This window comes from Gorilla gorilla, chromosome 3, assembly GCF_029281585.2.
Source record: "Gorilla gorilla gorilla isolate KB3781 chromosome 3, NHGRI_mGorGor1-v2.1_pri, whole genome shotgun sequence".
Taxonomy (NCBI): Eukaryota; Metazoa; Chordata; class Mammalia; order Primates; family Hominidae; genus Gorilla; species Gorilla gorilla.
Genome location: NC_073227.2, coordinates 194,261,685 through 194,285,934, shown reverse-complemented (window position 1 = coordinate 194,285,934; position 24,250 = coordinate 194,261,685). Strand labels below are relative to the sequence as shown.

The window sequence follows — 24,250 nt, the reverse complement described above, 5'->3', positions numbered from 1 at the left end:
ACACTGTACTTCTTTCCCTATAATAATCTCTTTCTTTTCTTTTCTTTTTTTTTTTTTTTTCTGTGATGGGGTCTTGCTCTGTCATTCAGGCTAGGGTGCAGTGGTGCAATCTTGGCTCATTGCAGCTTCAACTTCCTGGGTTTAAGTGATCCTCTCACCTCAGCTTCCCGAGTAGCTAGGACTATAGGTACATGCAACTATACCTGGCTAATTTTTGTTATTTTTTTGTACAGATGGAGTCTCATTCTGTTGCCCAGGCTGGTCTCAAACTCCTGGCCTCAAGAGATCCTCCCACCTCAGCCTCCCAAAGTGTTGGAATTACATGTGTGAGCCACTGTGCCTGGCCTACAATCTCTTTCTATTAGAATCGTTCTGTTGGTAAGTGTAGGGGAAAAAAATCTCATTTCAGAAACCATCATGAGAAACAAAAGCTCTGTTTAATAAAACACATTTTTGCAGGTGATTTTATTGATCCTGTTATAACTATAATAGAACCATTTTACTATAACCCCAAATGGACTGGGTATTTTCCCCAGTTGGTTCCTTTTTTTAATTTAAAATATATATATATTTTTGAGATGGAGTGTCACTCTGTCACCAAGGATGGAGTGCAGTGACGCAATCTCGGCTCACTGCAACCTCTACCTCCCGGGTTCAAGCGATTCTCCTGCCTCAGCCTCCTGAGTAGCTGGTATTACAGGTGCCCGCCACCACATCTGGCTAATTTCTGTACTTTTAGTAGGGATGGGGTTTCACCATGTTGGCCAGACTGGTCTTGAACTCTTGACCTCAAGCAATCTGCCTGCCTCGGCTTCCCAAAGTGCTGATATTATAGGCGTGAGCCACTGCCCCTGACCCCAGTTGGTTCACTTTAAGAAAAAGCAGCTATAGAGCAATAATATATGCTGACACTGTGATAGCTGACAAATATCTAGCTTTTAAAGCTTTAATTGATGAATGAATGCTTGCATGAATATATGTGACCAAATTGGTACACACTTGCAGTGATTTGCATGTGGTTTGTCTCTGCCAACATTCATGTTGAAATGTGATGCCCAATGTGGCAATGCTGGGAGGCAGGGCCTGCTGGGAGGAGTTTGGGTTGTTAATACATTAATGGCCTCCTATGGAGGTGAGGGGGTGAGTTCTTGCTCTCACAGAAGTGGATTCGTTCCCACAAGAGTAGTTTGTTAAAGAGTCTGGCTTCCTTGGTCTCTCTCTTGCTTCCTCTCTCACCATGTGATGATCTCTTTGCACATGTGCATTCCCCTTCTGCTTCCCATCATGAGCTGAAGCAGCATAAGGCCCTCACCAGATGTAGCTGCCCAAGCCTGAATTTTCCAACCACCGGAATCGTGAATAAATAAACCTCTTCTCTTGATAAATTACCCAGCCTCAGGTGTTCTGTTGTAGCAACACTAAATGAACTAAAATAATACTCAATCCCTTAATCTTCTACATCATGCATCAGCAAATATTCTCTATAAAGGGCCAGATAGTAAGTATCTTGGGCTTTTGGGGCTATACAGTCTCTGTGGCAACTATTTGACTCTGCTATTGTAGTGAGAAAGTAACCATAGATAATACACAAACAAATGAGTGTGGCTATCTTCTAATACAACTTGATTTACTAAAAAGGGTTGGATTTGGCCTGTCAGCCATGTGGCTGACCCATGTTTTACATTCAAAAAAGAAATACCTAGTGTTCAGATTAAATGTTTTCTAGGCAACAAGATAACTATCAAAGGGTGAACATGCCCCTAAATGCATTGTTGTCGCAAAAGCCCATGGGTTTAAAAAAAGCTGTTATAAGCAGCATGATAAAAGAACATACGATATTACCACTTGATATGGTTTGGATCTGTGTCCCCACCCAAATTTCAGGACCAATTATAATCCCCAATGTTGGAGGTGGGGCCTGGTGGATGGTGACTGGTTCATGGGGGTGGATCCTTCATGAATGATTTAGCACCAGTCCACCCCCACCCCCATGCCCATACTGTCCTTGTGACTGTGAGTTCTTGTGACATCTGGTTGGTGAAAAGTGTGTAGCACCTTCCCGCTTCTCTCTCTTGCTCCTGCTCCCACCAGGTGAGACGCCTTGTTCCCCCTTTGCGTTCCACTATAATTGGAAGCTTCCTGAGCTTTCTTAGAAGCAGAAGCTGCCAAGCTTCCTGTACAGCCTGCAGAACTGTGAGCCAGTTAAACCTCTTTTCTTTATAAATTACCGAGTCTCAAGTATATCTTTATAGCAGTGTGAAAACAGACTAATATACCACTAAACATTCTGAATCTTTGCAAATCCATACGAAATTAGACACAGTACATGTACTCTAGACATGAACAAACCTGAAGAGTTATGTATACACATGTAAGATTATGGCAACAAGGCCGGGCGCGGTGGCTCACGCCTGTAATCCCAGCACTTTGGGAGGCCGAGGCGGGTGGATCACGAGGTCAGGAGATCGAGACCATCCTGGCTAACACGGTGAAACCCCGTCTCTACTAAAAATACTAAAAATTACCCGGGCGTGGTGGCGGGCGCCTGTAGTCCCAGCTACTCGGGAGGCTGAGGCAGGAGAATGGCGTGAACCCAGGAGGCGGAGCTTGCAGTGAGCCGAGATCGCGCCACTGCACTCCAGCCTGGGCGACAGAGCGAGACTCCGCCTCAAAAAAAAAAAAAAAAGATTATGGCAACAAAAAGAAGGAGCAATTGGTTTTCTCAGATGGACAGGGCCAGAGTGGCACTGTGTTGCCCCATCTCGAAGGAGTGGTTAATTAGGTGGGAATGGTATTCAGGGCAGAGAGAAAAGCAAATGCAGTATGACAAATCATGGTGTATTGCAGTATAGCAAGTAGTTTACAAAAACTGGAATGCAGTATTCACTGGGAGAAAACTTGCTTCAGTTTCTTCATTTTAAGATGAGGATATAGGCTGGGCGTGGTGGCTCACACCTCTAATCCCAGCACTTTGGGAGGCAGAGTTCGAGACCAGCCTGGCCAACATGGTGAAACCCTGTCTCTACTAAAAATACAAAAATTAGCCAGGTGTGGTGGTGCGCACCTATAATCCCAGTTACTTGGAATGCTGAGGCAAGAGAATCTCTTGAATCTGGGAGGCAGAGGTTGCAGTGAGCTGAGACTGCACCATTGCACTCTAGCCTGGGCAACAAGAGTGAAACTCCGTCTCAAAACAACAACAACAACAACATAAAAAAATTAGATGAGGATATAGTCCTTACCTCATAGTGTGTTGTGAAAATTAAGAAGTTAATCTATATAAAGGATTTAGATTTATGCCTGGTACACTGTACTTACCATATGTTAGCTATTATTAATATTATTATTTTTAAAAGAACTTTGAATTTTACCCTTGAGATGACAACCATAAAAACGTTTTAAGCAGGTAAGTGACATCAGATTTAATTTTCAGATCAATGACACCGGTAGTGAGTGGAGGGTAGACTGAAGGGGGTTGAACTTGATGGCAAAGAGCCAAGTAGGAGGCTATTTACTATTCATGGGAGAGATTTGAGGGGCTGCAGTAAGTATAGAAAGGGATGGATTGAAGAGCTATATGTGAGGCAGAATCACCAGCACTTGGTAAGGGGGAGGGACAGGGAACAACTCTACATGCCTCCCTAAGTTTCATTCACGGGCAAATAGAGAACACAGTGGAAGGAATCACTTTTGAGGAAAAGTTAAAGGTCAGTTTTGACTTCTGTTGAGTGGAAGATCTAAAGGACATCAAAGAGGATAATTCTAGAAGGTCTGAGGCTCAGAGGAGACAAATGAGCTGGAGAAACAGACCTGGCCACTGGCCCCCTGATGGCTCAAGTAGATGCTGTCAAAACTGGAGAAAAGAAAGTGCCTGGCACATGCTGGGTACTCACTGAGTGTATGCTAAATTCACACTTACTGGGTAGTTTGTATGGTATATATAGCTAATTTTTAGAGAGGATAAATAGCCACCTCTCAGCTCTTTTAGTTTTTCTTTCAGAATAGACTTTTTTGAGTCAATTTGGCTTTTCATCAATTCTTTGTGATTGTGAGTCCAACTCCAAGGGGAATTTCCTGCAATGTCAATCATGCCTGGTGTTAATTTGGTGCTATTTTTGTTTTATCACAGACATTTAAATCTCATCCCCTGTTGTAGCTGGGGCTTCATTTGGCCAATGAGAAGGATGTTCTGGTTCTGAAAGCTTAGCTGTCTGCTTATTACCTATTCCCATTTTATGAACTGTCCCAAGTTGTGTCTACAGCCAACAATAAACTTGACTTGGTTAAGCGTTCCAGAAAATGAGGGGCATCAGAGTTGCATGTCTCTTAGAACTTATGAAAGCAGCCCAACCAAATAAACCTCAAAGTTGTTTTGCCAGGGATAGAGGTCTTTGTCCTCCAAGCAGTGGGACATCTGGATGTCTGCAGGAAGCTTCCTTGGTTTATTTCATAAATAAATGCCACCCCTAAGTGTCACTAGTCTGGGATGAAATGTCAAAGAACTGGGAGACCCCAACATGGCTGGATAATCACCAGGTCATCATTCACCACTACACTACTTCTAATTCTGTCCTCCCCAGCTAGAAACTGTCATTCTCTTGGAAGACGGCGACTATGACATATCTCATTTGAGGAAGCTGAGAGAGAGCACTTACACTCCCTGGAATGGGGAGAATCAATAGAAGGAACTAGAACTGTGATTTATTTCCTAATAAATGTGTGACTGGGAAAGAAGCCCAGGAGGATGCTTATCCTACTAAAACAGTCCTGTTCAGTTTAAGTTAAATACATGTTATTTATTCAAAAAATATTTTTTAACATTTCCAAAATGTTTTAAAAACCAATGTTTTGTTTTTCTGCAGGTTCATGAGTTTTGGTAAAATATAGATTATCAATCCTAGTTCTATATTTATGGCATAGGAGATGAGATTTTTATTAAATAATCACAGCAAAATATTTATTACAGTAGAACAATTTGGATGTCACAATGAAAAGAGTCAGTGGGATTTTCCTCTATTTTTTTGTTTTTTTGAGACGAAGTCTCCCTCTGTTGCCCAGGCTGGAGTGCAGCAGCGAGATCTCGGCTCACTGCAACCTCTGCCTCCAGGGTTCAAGCGATTCTCCTGCCTCAGCCTCTTGAGTAGCTGGGATTGCAGGCGCCCACCACCACACCCAGCTAATTTTTGTATTTTTAGTACAGACTGGGTTTCACCATGTTGGTCAGGCTGGTCTCGAACTCCTGACCTCGTGATCCTCCCACCTCGGCCTCCCCAAGTGCTGGGATTACAGGCGTGAGCCACTGCGCCTGGCCAATTTTCCTCTACTTTACGTGACAGAGATAGAGAATTTGGAGGCAGACTACAACAGGACAAAGGATATTCACATTAACTTTTCAATCTTTGAGGGACAAGAGATATTAATCTTTTGTAAGCACTGTTCAAAAATTTGATTTTGCTTACTATGCAAACTCCTAACATGATTATCTAAATTAAAAAAAAACCAAACCATATTTTACTCATGTGTGAATAACAGAAGCTAGTATTTTTGCCTTCAACTATTTCCCTACACAGTGTCAGACTTTTTTGAGTTTATTTGAAATGTATTCATGGAGAACATTCAATGTAGGAATCTTAATCAGAATGGGATATAATGGGAGGTGAGGTCACCAAGATGGCAAAGTAGGAGACACCAGCCTTTATTCCCCCCCAACTAAAAAACAAATACAGACAGCTATTCACAAACCCAAATAGCCTAGAGAGAGCTCCAGGGCCCATTGAAGAATCTGCAGCAACACAATGGAGCAAAAGAAACGAAGAATATCTACATAGGACAGGATCACCTGTGAGGTCTACATACCTGAGGAGATAGCTAGGAACAAAGAAGAAAGGCAGATGCTATTGGTATCGGCCATGCAGCAGGAACTACCATAGTTTCCAGAGGCCTGCTCCCTAGAGGACACTGGCATCACTTGCCACTGAGGTAAACAACAGCCCTTCTGCTGGGGAACCCCAGAGAGGGAGCTGCATCTGAACATTCACCACCATCCAAGAAGCAGCTACTCTTGAATTACTTTGGGCAAAGCTCTGCCAATTCTCCCATGGCCCAGTGAGCCCTGATCCTGAAGCCACAGTTGTTCTGCTAGTGTCCACACTGCAGCCCCAGGCTCTGTGGCTGCACTGGGCCTGCCCCGACACTGGAACCATTGCTATAGTTCGTTCATGCTCCAGGCCTCAGAGCCACGCCTTTATTGTGCATGCCCCATCTCCAGGCCCTGGATCAGCTGCAACAGAGAGCTAGAACCCACCCCAACTCAGGAGCTGCTCTAACTCTACGCATGCTTCTGCTCCTTTCCTTGGCTCTAAAAGCTACTTCACAAGCATCTGGGCCTCACATACTGCTACCAACATGGCAGCAGAGGTACCTATGTCCCAAGCACCAGCTCAGCTGCCATAGAGACCTAGGCACCACTCTGTCCCTAGAGCTGCATTAACTCTGAGCACATCTGTGCTCCCATTCTTGGCTACTTCAGCTGTCTCACAAACATCTGGTACCTCGCATTCTGTTATCAATACAGTAGCGAAATATCTGTGCCCTAAGTCCTGGGGTTTTTAAACTGTCCCAGATCCTGTAGCCATAGTCTCTCCACTCATGCTTGTGCTTCAGTCCTCAGCTCCACAGCCACTCTACAAGTGCCACTGCCGCTGCAAGTGAGCCTATGAGTCAGAACCAGTGCCAAGGGGCATTCAGCTTCTGCAATGAGAGAAAAATCAGGATGACCTTGGCAGCCATACCCAAAGACCCCAACATGCCTCACTGCCACTATAGATATCTACAGCATTAGCCACTGAGGACCACTGGAATCTTTGCCAACACTGACCTTGGTGGGCTGATCTGCACAGGGAATATATAGCTGGTATCCTCAGTAGTCCCAGAACTGCTATATCCCACCAAGCAAGTACCCTCACACCTTCCTTCCCCCATAGAGGAAGCTGAAACCAGCCTGTAAAGTCCGCAAGAGGTGACTGGTCCACAAAATGCACAGGCATTAATGTAAGTCAATAAGAAACATGAAAAATGAAGAGGACATAATACCACTAGAAGATCACAATAATCTCCCAGTAGTAGACCTGGATAAATAATTCTAAATAATTGTTTTACAGAAGCTCAGTTAACTTCAATCAAACACAGAGAAATAATTGAAATAACATTTACAATGACCAAGTGGGATTTATCCCTGGGATGCAAGGATGATTCAACATACACAAATCAGTAAATGTGATACTCCACATTAACAGAATGAAGGACAAAAACCATATAATCATCTCAATAGATGTGAAAAAGGCATTTGACAAAATTCAATGTAAAAAGCTTCAACAAATTACATGAGGATTGTACCTCAACACAATAAAGGCCATACATGACAAGTCCACAGCTAACATTATACTCAATGATGAAAAGTTGAAAGCTCTTCCTCTACAATTAAGAACAAGACAAGGATGCCCACTCTCCCCACTTCTATTCAACATACTACTGGAAGTTTTAGCCAGAGCAACTAGACAAGAGAAAGAAAGAAAAGACATCCAAATCAGAAAAGAAGTAAACTGTCTCTGCAGATGACATAATCTTATATATTCAAAACCCTAAAGACACTCTATTAAAAAGCTGTTAGAACTAATAAACAAATCTAATAAAGTTGCAGGAAAATCAACATAGAAAAATCAGTAGTGTTTCTATATGCTAACGGTGGTCTATCTGTAAAACAAACTAAGAAAACAATCCCATTTACAATAGCTAAGCAAAACAATAAAATATTTAGGAGGTGAAAAATCTACATGCTGAAAACTATAAAACACTGATGAAATAAATTGAAGAATACACAAAATAAATGGAAAGATACCCTGTGATCATGGATTCAAAGAACTAATATTATTAAAATATCCATATTATAAAAGCAAACTACAGATTCAATATAATCTCTATCTAAATTCCAAGGACATTTTTCCCAGAAATAAAAAAATCCATCCTAAAATTCATATGGATCCACAAAAAACCTTGAATAGCTAAAGCAATCTTGAGCAAAAAGAACGAAGCTGGAGGCATCACACTACCTGATTTCAAAATCTACCACTAAGCTATAGTAATCAAAACAGTATGGTACTCACATAATAACAGACACATAGACCAAAAGAACAGAACAGAGAGGCCAGAAATAATCCACGCATTTATGGTCAATTGATTTTCAAGGTAGATGCTGAGAACACATGAGGGAAAACACAGTCTCTTCAATAAATGGAAAACTAGATATCCATATGCAAAAGAATGAAACTAGACCTTCATCTCACACCATATATAAAAATCAACTCAAAATGGATTAAAAACTTACGTGAAGACCTAAAACTGTAACACTTCTAAAAGAAAAAATTCCACGATATTGGTTCTGGATGTAACAACCCCAAAAGAATAGGCAACAAAAATAAAAATAGACTAATGGAATTATATCAAACTAAGAAGCTTCTGTAAGCAAAGGAAACAATTAACAAAGTAGACAATCTATGGAATGGGAGGCTACATCTGCAAACCATACATCTGGTAAGGGCTAATATACGTAACATAGAAGGAACTCAAACAAATCAATAGTAAGAAAACAACCTGATTAAATTGGGCAAAGGACCTGAATAGATATTTCTCAAAAGAAGACATACAACTAGCCAACAGTTATATGAAGAAATGCTCAACATCATTAATTACCAGAGAAATGCAAATTAAACCACAAGATACCCTTCCCACCTGTTGGTGGGAATGCAAAATGGTGCAGCCATTATGGGAAAACAGTACAGAGGTTCCTCAGAATATTAAAAATAGAACTATCATCTGATCTAGCAATCTCATTACTAGGTATATATCCAAAGGACATAAAATCTGCATATCAAAGAGGTATCTACACTCCTGTTCATTGCAGCCGTATTCACAATAGTCAAGATATGGAATCAAGCTAAGTGTCCATCAACAGATGAATGGGTAAAGAAAATATGGTATATATACATGATGGTATTAATACTATGCACCCTTAAATAATAAAAAAATCCTGTCACTTGCAACAACATGGAGAATATTATGTTAAATGAAATAAGCCAGGCACAGAAAGACAAACACTGCATGATATTACTTACATGTGGAGTGTAAACAAGTAAACAGAGAGTAAAATGGTGGTTACCAGAAGGTGAGGATTGGGGGGAGTGGGCTGATTTTGGTCAAAGGACACAAAACTTCTGTTAGGAACAATAGTTTTAAGAGATCTATTATACAACATGGTGACTATAATTTATAATATATTACATATATGAAAATTGCTGAGAACAAATTTTAAGTGTTCTCAGCACAAAAACAAGTAGGTGACGTAATACATGTCCAAATAGCCAGATTTAGCCATCCCACAATGTATACAGATATCAAAACATCATATTGTACAAGATACATACAATATTTACTTGTCAATTAAAAAAATAGGTAGGTGCGATCTTTTTTTTTTTTAAGAGATGGGGTCTCGTTCTGTCATCCAGCGGCGAGTGCAGTGGTGCAATCATAGCTCACTGCAGCCTTGAACTCCTGGGCTCAAGGAATCCTCCTGCTTCAGCTGAATAATCTTAAAGAACAATAAGATATTTCGTGAATAAGTCTAGCTAAGTTAAAGGTGAGAATCAACATGACTGCTGAAGAGCCCACTCAATAAGCTGACAATTGTTAAGTAACTACTATAGCATGTGGTACATAAATGTTAGTTCCCTATCCTCCCCTTTTATCCAAAAAACTCACCTTCAGAGTTGGAGAAGACCCAACATAAATGGGCGGAGGATTTCCTTGCCAGCCCTCAAGACGGTAGATATGTCCAACACGAGAACAAGGAACAAATAATAATTTGCCACCACACTGCCATATCTATGAAGGAAAAACACGTTGTGAAAGTTGTTTCAAATACAAACATAAACCATAACTGAAAATTTATCTTGTAAGTGTAAATCTAAAATCTAAATTATATACAGTGTCCACACAGAATTCTTAAACTAAACAAATCCTAAAATAATTTGCTTTTAAAAGCTCATGTAACAACCAAGAAGGCAACAGGGAATACAGTATTAATAATAAACTGCTACTAAGGGGCCTCTTACCGTGTACTCATAGCCCCTAGCAACTTTCTCCCAATATAACCTTGCAAAGTCATGTGGATTCTTTATTCCTAACTCATTAATCATTTCCATCGCTAATATATTTCCTACTTGGGTGATTATTATAATAAACTCCTAACTGGCTTCTTCACCTTCAGCTTCTCTCTACTCAACTATCCTTATTTATAGCAAGAGATTATTACAGCTGAAGGGCAGCTTTGGGTCATGTTATTCCCTTGCTTAATATCTTTGATCGTTCTCCACTGCTTATCAAATTAAATAAAAATCTCTTAACTCAGCTTTAAAGGCTCTCTTCAATATGGCCCTAATACACCTTCCCATTTTATCTTCTTAGATGTCTTCCTTATTCATGTTGCTTGATTCTGCCAAAGTGTGCTCCTTGCTGTTCTCAGAATATGTTCCTTGTGTTCTCTTCTTTGTACTTTTCCCCATGCTACTTGCTTAGAAGTCCCCCTCCCATCCCTTATCTGTGCTTACTAACATCATACCCATCTTCCTACTTCTGCCTCAAATTCTGCATCTAGCATAACGCTCACTCTTTCTTTTTTTTTTTTGAGACGGAGTCTCGCTCTGTCCCCCAGGCTGGAGTGCGGTGGTGCGATCTCGGCTCACTGCAATCTCCGCCTCCCAGATTCAAGCAATTCCCCTGCCTCAGCCTCCCGAGTATCTGGGACTACAGGTGTGCACCACCACACCCGGCTAATTTTTTGTATTTTAGTAGAGATGCGGTTTCACCATGTTGGCTAGGATGGTCTCGATCTCTTGACCTCGTGATCCGCCCATGTTGGCCTCCCAAAGTGCTGGGATTATAGGCATGAGCCACCGCGCCTGGCCGACGCTGTTTTTTAAGCACACCAACTGAATGCCATTCTGCCTTCTTGTATTATGAATTTAAGTATAATTCTAATATCTTCTTATCAAGTTCCTTGAGAGCAACAAGTGGTTTACTCCTCTTCTATCCCTCACAGTGCTACGCACAGGACATTTAAGACAAGAGGTAATGAATACCTGTTTAACTCAAACTCTGATATAGTTCTCTCTCTCTTTCTTTTGGAAAATGGGGGTAGGAATGGGGGTTGAGGTGGGGGCTGGAGCATGGTAGGTAGTATTGCTCCAGACTGCTTCAACAACAGGGTAGGTGCTGCAGGAAGACAGCGCCAAAGTCAGCCTGAGGATGCAGTCATTGTGGGGCTCTGCTTCTGTCTTGAATCATGTCCTACAGTGATGAAGGGTGACTGTGTCAGTGGGTGGTCAACTGTGGCCCTAACGCATGCAGATTCTTCCAAGGGCTTCTATAATAAAAAGCTCCAATATATAGAAAGTTGGGGTGTGGGGGTAGATATTTTCATTGCTAAAGCTTGCTAGCCACAATTTTGAGCTGAGCCCTGTAAATATATGGTAAGTTTGGAGCTTGCATTTTGCCTTATTTTTTCCTCAAAGGCATCCATTTTCATTAAATCATTCTATACAATTTGGAGAAATGCATTACATAATTGTGGGCTTTTTCCCCCCTACAAAAAACTAGCTTTATCTGAAAGCCACAGAAGTTATTAACGACTTGGAGAATTCCATCTGTTGAAATAAAATGTTACCTTGTATGAGATCTCAAAGTTTTCACCACCCCAAATCTGGAGACCTGGATCATAGAGACCCAATTCAAAGAAGAACTCTCGTTCAATGGCAAATAATCCCCCAGCCATGGCTGGGGACCTAAGAAAAAGAAACACTGCAATAACCATTACAGACAAACCCCCAATAACCCTTCACCAATAGGCAAGAAGCCTTGTAGAATACAGCCTGAAAATGCATAGAAGAGACAAAACTGATGGCCAAACAGTAAGAAGTTATAAAGCCTTTACAAAAAAAGAAAAAAATCTGTTCATAATTCCCTAACGAATTTACCACAATTTCTAACTGAAACTATAGTTCATTACAAAATAGAGCATTGTTTGAGTTCACCATTAGAGGGCGCCTTGGTACCTCTGTGGATTTAAAAATTAAGCCTTAGTTTTAGTTAAAATATAATTTTCTCTTTCACTCTTAAAAACACTGAGCCATACAGCCGTGGTCTGCTAACTGCTCCTGCACTGATTTATGAGTCATTCTTGGGTGAACAAAACCATACACCATGGAAGTAGTCTGTCATTTTTTAATTTTATAGCTCAGGGGCTTGCCAAATAACGGTGTAAATCATTGTAGAACAACCACAGTTCATTCAGAGTTTGCAAATGTAGCACAGAAATGACACAGGAGAATTAGATATAGATATTTACTGTGCCAGGAGGTAGGAATGCAAAAGGGTGACCTGTGTATCTGTGGGGCTTCTTGAATGGGTCTTAAATTGGACACTTTTTAGGTCCAAGAGAAAAAAGATTTGGTAGCTTCTTAGGGACAAGTCACTCCCACCATTGGGAGAAATTACAGCAGAATTTATCTTGCTCCCTGCTCCCCTCCCCTGAACAATTAATTACTAATCCATCATGATTCTTCAATTTTAGGGTACTCAGTATCATTAGGGTAACTTCATCATCATACATAATATTCAATCTACTCAAATAGGTTCAATGGAACCTATTTCAAGGTTCCATTGATTCTACCTTGAAAAAAAAATCTTTTTTTTTGAGACATAGTCTCACTCTATGGCCCAGCCTGGAGTACAGTGGCATGATTGCGGCTCACTGCAGTCTTGACCTTCTAGGCTCAAGCAGTCCTCCCACCTCAGCCTCCTGAGTAGCTGGGACTACAAGCGCACACCAACACATCCAGCTACCTTTTTATGTATTTTGTAGAGATGGGGTTTCGCCATGTTGCTCAGACTGGTCTAGAACTCCTGGGCTCAAATGTTCCACCTGCCTAGGCCTCCCTAAGTGCTAGGATCATAGGCATGAGCCACCGCACCCAGCCTTGAAAATACATCTTGAATCTGCTGACTTATTTCCAACTTCACTGCCACCAGCCTAGACCAGGCCAACACTGCTTGAACTTTCCAATATCTCCCGAGCTCGTGTCCTTTATTGTCTTCTGCCCCCTGCTCAAGGCTAATCACACAGGAGCCCGAGCAGACTCCTCCACATGCGCCTGCATGATACCAGCCTCTCCCGGCTCTCTGGGCTCACCATGGTCTCTCTTCCCGTTGAGTCCTTCACGGCTCTGCTGCCACCGGGAACGTGCCAGCCTCCTTTCTGTCTTAAGGCCTTCATTCATGTTATTCACGATCCTGAAATGTTCCTTCTCCTTTTCCACAGAATTGGTCCCTCATCCTTCAGGTCTCAGCCTAAATGACACTTTGTCAGAAGGGCCTTTCCTGATCTCCCAAGCTGGATTAGGTTCATCTTTCCATAAACTCATGTACTCTGTGATTTTTCTTCATACTACTTATCACAGCTGCTGTTCCAGAGTTTTGTTTGTTTTGTGAGACAGGGTCTCACTCTGTTGCCCAGGCTGCAGTACAGTGGCACAATCATTGTTCACTGAAGCCTTGAACTCTTGGGCTCAAGCAATCCCTCTGCCTCAGTCTCCTGAGTTGCTGGGACTACAGGCACGTGCCACCACACCAGGCTAATTTTAGGGTTATTTATGTAGTTATCTGTTTAATTTCTGTCTGACTCACTGTATTTTAAATTCAATGAGGAAACATATCTTTAAAAATGTATCTCCAGAAAACAGTGCTTGGCATACAGTAAGCACTAAATAAACGTTTGTTGAGTGGATAATGAATCAAGAAATATTTTCAATACTAAAAGAAAATAGCATCAGAAAAAAGTTGTTCTCTCATGCTTTTTCTTCTTAAAATATGCTGCCTAACACAGTAACAACACTATTACATTTTAGGTGATATTTTCATGTCACCTTTATTTAACTGTCATTTCAGATTATCCCATTATAGCTGTGTCTTTTTTTGCTTGTTTTTGAGACCAAGTCTTACTCGGTTGCCCAGGCTGAAGTGCAATGGCGTGATCCTGACTCACTGTAACCTCCACCTCCCAGGTTCAAGCGATTCTCCTGCCTCAGCCTCCCAAGTAGCTGGGATTACAGGCACACACCACCACGCCCAGCTAATTTTGTATATTTAGTAGAAATGGGGTTTCACCATATTAGCAAGGCTGATCTCGAACTCCTGACCTCTGGTGATCCGCCTGCCTCGGCCTCCCAAAGTGCTGGGATTACAGGTGTGAGCCACCTTGCCCGGCAGCTGGGTTTTTTTTTCTTCAAATATATTCCCATTCATCTCAGTATATACTTGAAAATGCATCTTAACATGGTCACCAGTGAGTTAATTAACAGATAACCTCCCTTTAATTTTTCTAGCTCACTTTAAAAATTTTCTTTACTGGCCTATGGAATTAACAGAAATATAAATTTGCTCAGCACCCTTTATTTTTTTTCCTCCCACAGTTATTTGTTAAGTCAAGCACGTAAGCAGTTGACTCCTGGACTATTCTGAATAAGAAATTTACCCAAAAAAATTTGGTAAATGTCCAATTAAGCTACTATGATTAAGTGCTATAACTTCTTTATGTTTGCCATTCAGTATCTTGACATCATGACATGCCCAAATCCCACAGCGTTTCCATGACATTGGAAGCACCTTCCCAAAACAGAGTTCTAACATTATCAGCAGTGTAACAGGGAGAGAGAGACCAAAAGCAGAACCATAGGATCCGAAAAATATGATTAGACACATTCAGGAGAAGGCTATACTAACACTTGAGCCAACACTTCATTTGGGGTCACTTTTTACAGAGACAGTAAAATGTTCTAATTACAAGATCAAAAGAAGAGAGTAGCATAAGTTGTTCTACTGAAAGAACCACAAGAAGGGACAGAAGCTGATTTTTGAATAGAGTTTTCTTTTAATCAATCACTTTTCTGAGAATGAAGCAATAAAGGGATTCTATGTAACATTTTTTAAAGTCATGTATTGTGATTCATCAGATTTAACTAGTACAAAATTAGTATTTGAGAGTTAACATAACAGCAAAAGGGAAGAGAAACCCAGAAATCTCTTGCTAGTGCCCTTCATTGTTAACATTATACCCACGGCATGAACGTGGAAATAAAAGTCTTGGTTGGATTAAAGTAATTTATGTATTTTAAATTTATAGAATGACACTGTCATCAAAAGAATAAAATTTGATGTCCAATCCAGTAGGACAGGATAACTAAGATTTTCTTTTTTTTTCACTTGTACGTGGAACAAATGCCATATTACATTATTTTTCTTTCCCCAATGAAAGTGTGTACGTCTCAGTAGTGGACATCACATTTAGGGTAAAAGCAATTACAATGGAGCAAATGGAGCAGATTGAAAGCTCTGAAACAGTATAATGAAAGATGCTCTTTCAGAATCTGAGACAACATCTACAGTTTTAATAACGAATCTTTAGCTTGGCAAGAGGTTAATAGGTTAGCAGCAACTGGAGAAAAGAAAAATATGTAAGTGATTTAGTGATTACCGATATGGTTCAGTTTTTGTCTTTCTCAGTCTCTTCTCTTGAGGGGTCAGAGGCACCCGTTTCCAGAGCATACTCCAATCCCATGCTCCTCGGGCATACCCATCTTCATCACCACCCCCTTGGGGTATAATTTCATATGTGTTGCCATTTATGACATCTATAAGCGGCACAGTGCAAATGGTTCTGTATTGTGTTGATGATGGCAGCAAATATCAAATGGAAGCGTATGTATGGACCCACACATTTATACGAGTTCATGGGGAAGAAAAAAAAAAGAACTTAGATAAACATTCAACATAAGAAAATAAAGTAATAGTCTTTACCGATAAGGTTCAGTTTTATGTTTTCTTTTGGCCTTTTCCTTGTGGCTTAGAGGAATACGTTTCCATAGTAAACTCCAGTCCCAGGCCCCTCTGGCAAAACCATCTTCATCCCCACCTTGCTGTGGTTCAATGGAATAATCATTCCCATCTATGTAATCTATTAGAGGCACAGTACATGTAGTTCTGAAACATTTACAGAAAATGAAAAAGCATTTAAGAACCCAAGACTAGTTCAGCATGCCTAACTACATTATCTCTTTTTGTTGTTGATTTGTTTGTGCACTAGGGGACTTTAATATCTAATGGGAAATAGAGTAAATGAATGTCCCATAAAAGCCAAAAAGCCTGTTTACGTAAGGGCAGGAGAGAGGAGGCTTCCCCCTAGGCTTACAGACAAATGTCAGGGACAAAGAACTATATCACTGAGCTTAACAGAGTTTTCTCCTTTTCACTTTGGTCCTAAAGGCAACTTTCTTTTGGTAATTTTACCTTATTTATAAGATTTTCTTGCCTGTTATTTTCCCTATCACCCGTGAAAAAGCTCACGTGTGCGTGTGCATGCATGTGCGTGTGTGTGGGGTCACAGATAGTACTTGCCACATTCTTAGCGGTTCTCTCAACCCTTTGTTGCTTTCTATTTTTTGGGAACAGTTATGAAAGTGTGTTTCTGTACTTTTACTTGATCTTCCTCACTCCTCTAACTGCAGAAAACAGCTTTTATTGCAAAACAAAAAAAAAAAAGGTATTGTTGCTTTAAGAAAAAAAAAAAAGCAAAAAAAAAAAAATCCCTCAAAACTTGCTGAAGAACTTCAGAAGTGGTCTGAGAATTTGGAACAAAAAAATCTCTTATATTTGGGCTTCACGAAAATGCTAGTACTCTATAACCAATTAGATGTCAAAGTGACATTACAAAGATTATCTGGTACCCTGCTTGTTGCAATGTTCATCTCGTCAGAAAGGATTTTAAAATCTATTTTCCTAAAATGAAAATGACAGCTTTTTATATCCAGGTCAAGGTGCTTTTCAGAAGTTTAAAAACCAAGGAAAAGGGAAAACCTACAGCGCTTAGAACTTTAATATGGAGGAAGTAAAGTCCAGAAAGATGCTTCCTTCTCTCCAGAGTGTGAACTGGAGGGTCGTTGTCAGATTTGTGGAATCTGCCACTGGAATCTGGAAAACCACTTCCTCACTGCCCAGAAGCCTGCTGGTATTCACCTAGAGAAAGTTACCTGACACTTGGTCAGTTAACTGTCCTCACTCCTTATGATTTTCACATTCCTAAATACATGGTGCAGTGTAAACTTTCCCAGGGAGGCCTTGGTCTGACAGTTTATTAGCTCTCTGATTTGGGGAAAATTATTTAATTTCTCTAAGCCTCAGTATCCTCTTCAGTCAAATGGGGCTAATAATTTCTATCTTGCAGGGTTGCTGTGAGGATTACATCAGACAGCATGTGAAAAATGTTCATGATCGGCCTTCACATTAAATCCTCTCATGATTAAATCCTCCAAAGTTCTGCCTTTGATTCATGCCATTTGCCACTTGCCACATGGACGTGTTTTATTTTCCTAATTATGGACTAGAAGCAAGGAAGGCTTTTGGAGATAGAAAACTGATGGTGTCTTATGTTGTTTTAGACATTTCTGGAAATTTAATGGTGATTGCCACAATTCCATGGAATAGTTGTCTATTTCTAAACTTTAAAGTTTCTATAGGAACCCAAAACCTTGACACAAGTAACACCTGGTCTTTACTATTGAAAGTACTAATTTAAAAGGCACAAAAATCAACAGGTATAATATCAAAGCATGATTCCTCAAGTGTTTAGAACTCTCACCCCAGTTTAGAGGGAGCAATTCATATAACTCTTAGAGAAAGTGCCTGGAGATAGAGGGGTCTTAATAACCCAACCACAAAATGATTCTTGAGTGAGGAACCCTAGGTTTCTCCCAAATGCCAGACTGCCTACATTTAAATCAGTCCACAGTATCAGTCTAGCTCCACCCAAGGAAACAAATAGATGAGGGATAACACTAAAGCACACTCGATGCACTGAATGGAGCTGGAATCAAAGGATGAAAATATTATTTGCCCTTCTAGGACAAGGTTTACTTTCAACCAGGAAAGAAAAAAAGCAAGGTAATGTTACCTGTCCTTAGATATGGGAGCTACAAGTGGTGCATACCAGTTAACTGCCACCTCACAGTGGGCATCAAGGTATATCAAAACCTTAAAAAAAAGAGGCAGGTGAAAGAATACTCCTCATATACGTTACATCATATATTACACACAATTTAAAATAAGATGCTAATAAAAATTAGCATTATAGTCAATTCTGATACATAAGTTATCTGTTTAAGCCAGCATTCTCATTTCAATTAAAAAAACTGAAGAATGATTAAAAATGTGTATGATTTAGTTACCAAACCCAAAATGTTGACATTGTAGATATCAAATGCTTCCTACCTGTCCAAGTTTAGCCTTCTGAGCACCAATACTTCGTGCTTGAATTAAACCTTCCCTTCTTTCATTTCGAAATACCTTCACTAGGCCATTCCACAGCTTAATATATTCATCCAGTTTTTCTTTTAAGTGTTCTGTTAAGAAAAATCAATCGATATTATAAATTAGACTAATAGAAACCAATTAGTTATTATTTTTCTCAGGAAACAAGAATACAGGTGCATTGGGTAGACAGTAATTTTACATGGACCAGATTGCACGTTTTATCAAGAAGGAAGGCGAAGTATATTATTTAAGTTAATTTTGAGTTTACTATGCCTACAGAGAACTGGTTAGTCTGAGAATTATCAAACACCCTTCTAAACAATGATTATTCGAATTGACAGTTAAGGTTTTAAGACATATTAAAATTTTTGTTCCTGTTCACATGTTAATGTCAAATCTGAACGCTTTCAGGAACAACATTTTGTTTGCTGTTGGCAGAAGCAATGGTTAGGGTTTCTGAAGATGCACTGCCTACTAACAATACTATACAATTTCACTGGAATCCACACAGGGTATAGGTTATTTAACATTTGTTTCTGGGACACCTTTCCCCAACCACAATCAGTGTTGAAAGCTGTAACCTTGGTGTGATGAATATGGTTCCCACCAAGTTGGCAAATAAGAAAAAAATCTCATTTTCTCTTTATCTTAAGCATCAAGTGTATAATTATACATTATAAATATAATTCTAATTATACATACATATATGTATATATGTGTTTGTAATTTAGTAGAGGAAGTTTTGTGTTATAAAAACCAGACACATTTGGCAAAGTTTCCATCTTTGGCTTCCCATTACAAGAGAACAGCTTTTGTTTGTATCACTATGAGCCTATGAAATTAGCTCACCACGGTCAGAATGAGCTGCAGATCATTTAAAAGATGCTTCTTGAGGACACACAAATTGTTTTAAAATTGTTTAAAAATTTGGCCCATGAATATGCAATCACAGGAAAATTGCTGTATTTAGAGATGAGTTAGTGGCTAAATGGGCAAATCAGACTGTATACTTAATATTTTACTCATTTTAGGGCATTTATTATTAGTAAGATACACGTGGGTATCTGGAATTGAGAAAAAAACTTTCTATTTTGGTACCCAGTTTTAATAAGTATTATAAATAAAATTCTCGTGCTTAATCATGTTTTTTCCCCTCAGAAAACCTGAGTAATTTTCCCTTCAACTTAAAAAAAAAAAAAGCCTCTATCCTCTTTTTTAAAGTTCAGTGCAGTCCTAAATTATTTTTTTAAAGCCTTTTTGAATTCCATTAGGAGGATTTTTTGCATATACAAGTTAAACACATCTTAAGTTTTTATGGACAGAAATGAATTGATGGCCTATGTTTCAAGTTTAGATTCTTGGTTACCATGGACCAAAGGGGGAAATGGTGCATCCAATACCTTCTGGCTTCCTTGTATTTCACACTGTGGTACACTGTGTTAAGGGCTCAAAATATTCACTGCCCTTCCTTGGATGAAAATTATCCTCCCTAACCCACTGACTGCAGGTTAGGACATGTGTGACTTGCCTTGGTCAACAAGATGTGGGTGGAAATGACATCAGTCACGCGCATAGAAGCATTAAGAGGCCGCTTGTGTGTGTCTTCTTTCCCACTGCCCCTCTGCAGGCAGTGTCTGAGCTGAGGCCGCTCTGCACGCCTGGGTCCTGTGGTGAGGATGGGGTGCAGAGCTAGGCTGACCCACAAGGACCGTGTAGTTTGAGCAAAAGCTAACCCTTTGTTGTGCGAGCCACTGAGAGTGTGGGTTTGCTTTTACTTCGGCCCAACTCAGCCGCAGTTAGCTGATGCACACGTATGTGAGGAATTTGCTCTAGTTAAAAGCTCCAAACCTTTATAGAGGATACTGTGATGCCCAGAAACCCAAGTGCTATTACGAGTTAGCTCCTTTTATATGCATTTAGTCTTTAAAAGAAAAATCTTTATCTTAAAAGTTTTACTTTCTGAATATATTAGGGAAAGTACACACCAAATTATCACTCAAGTCTGATTAACCAAACAGTATATAATTTTACTAAGGATAGGACTGAGATTTTCAGGTTGTTTTGAAATTGAAAAAACTAATTAAAGTTGTACTTTCATTCAAGGGTAGCCCAAACTTCTCTGCCTACTCTAAACTCAAGGGACCTGCATGATTGTCTTCATTAGAGATTTGTAAAAGAAGATAAAAAAAAAAAAAGACAACAGTAAAAAAATACAGAATACTCTGAGGTCCGAAATTGTGTTCTTTTCTTTGGCAAAGCAGTTATTTTAGGATGCTAAATACCTTTTGGTGTATCTTCACTTTTTTTAGGATATGATAAACTTTTACTGGTATTAATAATATAGAGGTTCTTAAAATTAGTAAAATTGGGCGATTTTGAAAAGTTGTTTTATACATTTAGATTTTTGTTCATCTCAATTATTATTGTACCAACAATATCATTTGTCTTGAGATAGAAATAGTATTTTAATGAAAACATTACTGTCATAGAAATTTGCAACAAAGATGGACATAAACAAAATGGACATACGTAAAATGTTGTGCCTAAAAGCTTTTAGATTTGACATTAACATGAGAACTGAAGAAAAGTTTTAAAGTATCTTAAAGTCTCTACTCTAAAGGCATTTGATATGACTAAAAATTTTAAAGCTATACATTCTCTAGGATACTTAAAAATGATTAGTTAATAAAAGGATCAGCTGCACAGAGATGAAAGGAAAAATAGGCCATATTTCTATTTATTCGTGCTAACATATGTGTACAGTTTCAAGATTCTAATCATGTCCTTGCAAAACCAGCAAGGGTTTATCCAGACTGCAAGAATTCTCAATTAAATTTTGGAGGAAGCTTTTTTATAAAGCCATTTTGAACGATATTTTCATGCTACCTATGTTTATCTTCGCTTCTAACATTATAATCAGTGGTATACTTTTACTGAATTTTTGTGTACAACCAAATTTTTGTGTACTGCTTGTACATCTCTGAGCGTGTAAAATGGACATAATGATATCCACTGAAAGGATTACTGTTAGTATTAAACAAAATAACTCACATACAATGCTTGGCACAGTGTCAACTTGTTGATAACAGATGCTATCAATAGATGCTATTAATTTTTTAAAGCTAATTATTTTGAAATCACATTTTTGCAATTATTCATGCTTAACTTATTTTATAGACAAAATGTGAGTTTTACAGCCATTACCTTTATTACTGAAATCGTCAATTAACACAATTTCTGCTAAATATTTCCTTGGAGTCCTTTTAATTACACTGTGGACTGTTCTCATGAGGGTTGACCATCCTTCATTATGGAAGACAATGACAACGCTCGAAGTGAGCAAGTTTTCATCATAATGCCAATACTTGCATCTGTAAAGAGAAAATTTCATCATATTTATTTACAGGTAATCTATACTGCTTGGCTCCAAGCTGACTATGTTTTCTGATTGGATTACATATTATCGACTTAACTACGGTAAGTGAATGAAATATAGCCTTCAAAATTTAACAGAAACGCAAGATAAAAGAGAGAAGCTGTTATGAGATAAAGTTACTCCTAGGTAAAGCTACTGCATAACCAATACTTATTCTGTAATAAAAAGACTTAATTTGTGAATTTATGCTGAGGACGCTTAAGATAGTATTTACAGCTATCAGGTGGTTGGCTTTTTTTTTTTTTTTTCATGACCTGGACCTTAGTTTATTTTCCTTTTTGAAATGAGCTTTTGGCACAAGAGATTTATTTCACTTGCTAAATAAACCATTATATTACTGCGTTTGAAAGCTAAACACACTATATTACTATGTTTTACTAAAATATTCAGAAAAATATTAAACACGTTGACCTGAGGCATATAGCAAGCATTCAGAAATTTACTGTGGAATGAACAAAGTGATAATATTGTTTAGAGCTTTCAAATTAGCTAAAGAGCTTAGTTGTTCTACACAACTATTTGAAACAACTGTAGCAGGAGTACAGTTTCCAGAAGCCTCTTCCTAAATAGAAGAAACCCCAAACAGGGACTGGTAAAGACTCATTTTGATTCTGAAAGAGTACTTTGCAGTGTAACCCAAAGTTGGGAGGGACCAAACACTCTTTCAGGATAAGTTCAAAAACACAGTAGTAGGGAAAAGCAGATCTTGTAGGAAGATGTAATGTTTCTGGAGAGAAACTGAAGCAGGCAGAGCAAGGTATGCCTAATTTTAGATGGGTGAGGATAATAATCCCCCCAAACAAACTATAACCCAGATGGGGACTCAGGCAACATTTTTCTTCTTCTGACTCTAACTACTGGGCTTAAAACAGCAGAACTGGGTGAGAAAGACAGCAATTTTGATTTACAACAGACACCAGAATTGGTGAAAATACGTAAAACATGAAAGGAAATTTGGGACTTGCTTCTAAGGCAGAAGATAGCAACTTGGGGAAAAGGGCAAGATAGAAACTTTGAATGGGAGACAGGACGGAGTTAGAAACATCAAGGGCTGAAGGAGGGAGGAAAAGGGTGGGGTGAAGGTGACAGAAGGTGGTGAGGGGCCCCTTTGCTGTCCTAGGGACCTCCATTTGGGGAACATCTGCAGGCCTTGCGTTCTTACAGAGGACAGGGGACAACAGAGCTGGAATAGAGCATAGTTTTGTGTTGTGTGTTGTTAAATGTTTCCATCTCCTTTCACCAATGTATAGTTTAGAAATAATAATTCAAAAAATGTAAACCAGGTTGTGTGCCAGAATAACTCTATTGGTATGTATTTTTCTTACTTATATTCTTTGTCTTAAGAATTACAAAGTGATGCATAGTTTGTTGTACAAAATTCAAACAACATAGAAGTTTATGACATAAAGGTGAAAGTTCCCTCCCTACCTCTCTTCAGCAGGTTTTGTCACATTCAATCCTCTTGTTCCCTCCAGATTTCCCACCTCTCCCTAAAAGAGCTTCTACTTCCCTTTTCTGAGGAGGAGAGATATCCCCTAGTAGATGTCAAATCTCATCTCCTAGAGGAAATCATTGTTAATAGTTGGCTGTAAATAGTTTTTAAGATTTTGTCTACTCATGTAGACATGTCTGGTATGTATATAGAATACATGTTCAGATGAGTACGTATAGACTTTTCTCCCATGTGAGCATGTATAAGACTTACATAATTCTTTTAATAAGAATGAAAACATTATAATAATGTTTCAATACATTATTGAATATTCCATAGTATGGCTGTTCCATAGTATGGCTGTTCCATAGTATGGCTGTTCCATAGTCTACTGAATTACTTCCTTATTGATGGGCATTTCTGTTGATTTCATAATAATGTTTCAATAATCATCCTTTTGTATATACCTCTATGCCCTTGCATAGAAATCTTTCCTACAAAATTTTCAACACTGTAAGCTCATTAAAGACAGGAGCCTCAGCTGTTTTGCTCACTACCATATTCCCAGCATATAACACATAACAGCGGCTCCATAGTTCTGTCCTGAATTGCTTTGGGGATAATATTTTTGAAATGCCTCTTATATTTTGTTCTCAGTAATGTCTATTCTCCACCCCACAATCTTTCTACTTTGAGATACCCTCTAGAACTGAGGCAGAAGGAAAGGAAAAATCAGTTGGGGCAAACTCAGACTGCAGAAATGGTCTGCCTGAAAAGTCACAGCAACAGGTAAAATTAAAACAACCTGGGGAAAAAAAAAAAACTCAGGCTACACCTGCACACAGATAAGCAGACAGCGTCCAGTACAGAAGCCCTTTGTTCTTTCCATAATTAGTGAGCTCTCAGGAAAA

At 39.2% G+C, this 24,250-nt stretch overlaps 1 protein-coding gene across 2 annotated transcripts in view; it reads right to left on the bottom strand.

Moving 5' to 3' along the window:
* Positions 1-24,250, bottom strand: part of GALNT7 (polypeptide N-acetylgalactosaminyltransferase 7) — a 155,822-nt gene that overhangs the window by 10,351 nt on the left and 121,221 nt on the right. Inside the window, exons 3-8 of one of the 2 annotated variants that reach the window (XM_031010019.3) lie at positions 21,676-21,842; positions 18,430-18,560; positions 18,113-18,192; positions 15,641-15,823; positions 11,777-11,894; positions 9,814-9,936 (exon numbers count right to left, since the gene is read on the bottom strand). In XM_031010019.3, the coding sequence (XP_030865879.1) occupies positions 9,814-9,936; positions 11,777-11,894; positions 15,641-15,823; positions 18,113-18,192; positions 18,430-18,560; positions 21,676-21,842 (802 nt within the window). Of the gene's footprint in view, positions 1-9,813; positions 9,937-11,776; positions 11,895-15,640; positions 15,824-15,963; positions 16,147-18,112; positions 18,193-18,429; positions 18,561-21,675; positions 21,843-24,250 lie in introns of both variants that reach the window. The other variant, XM_031010020.3, reaches the window with a different exon arrangement.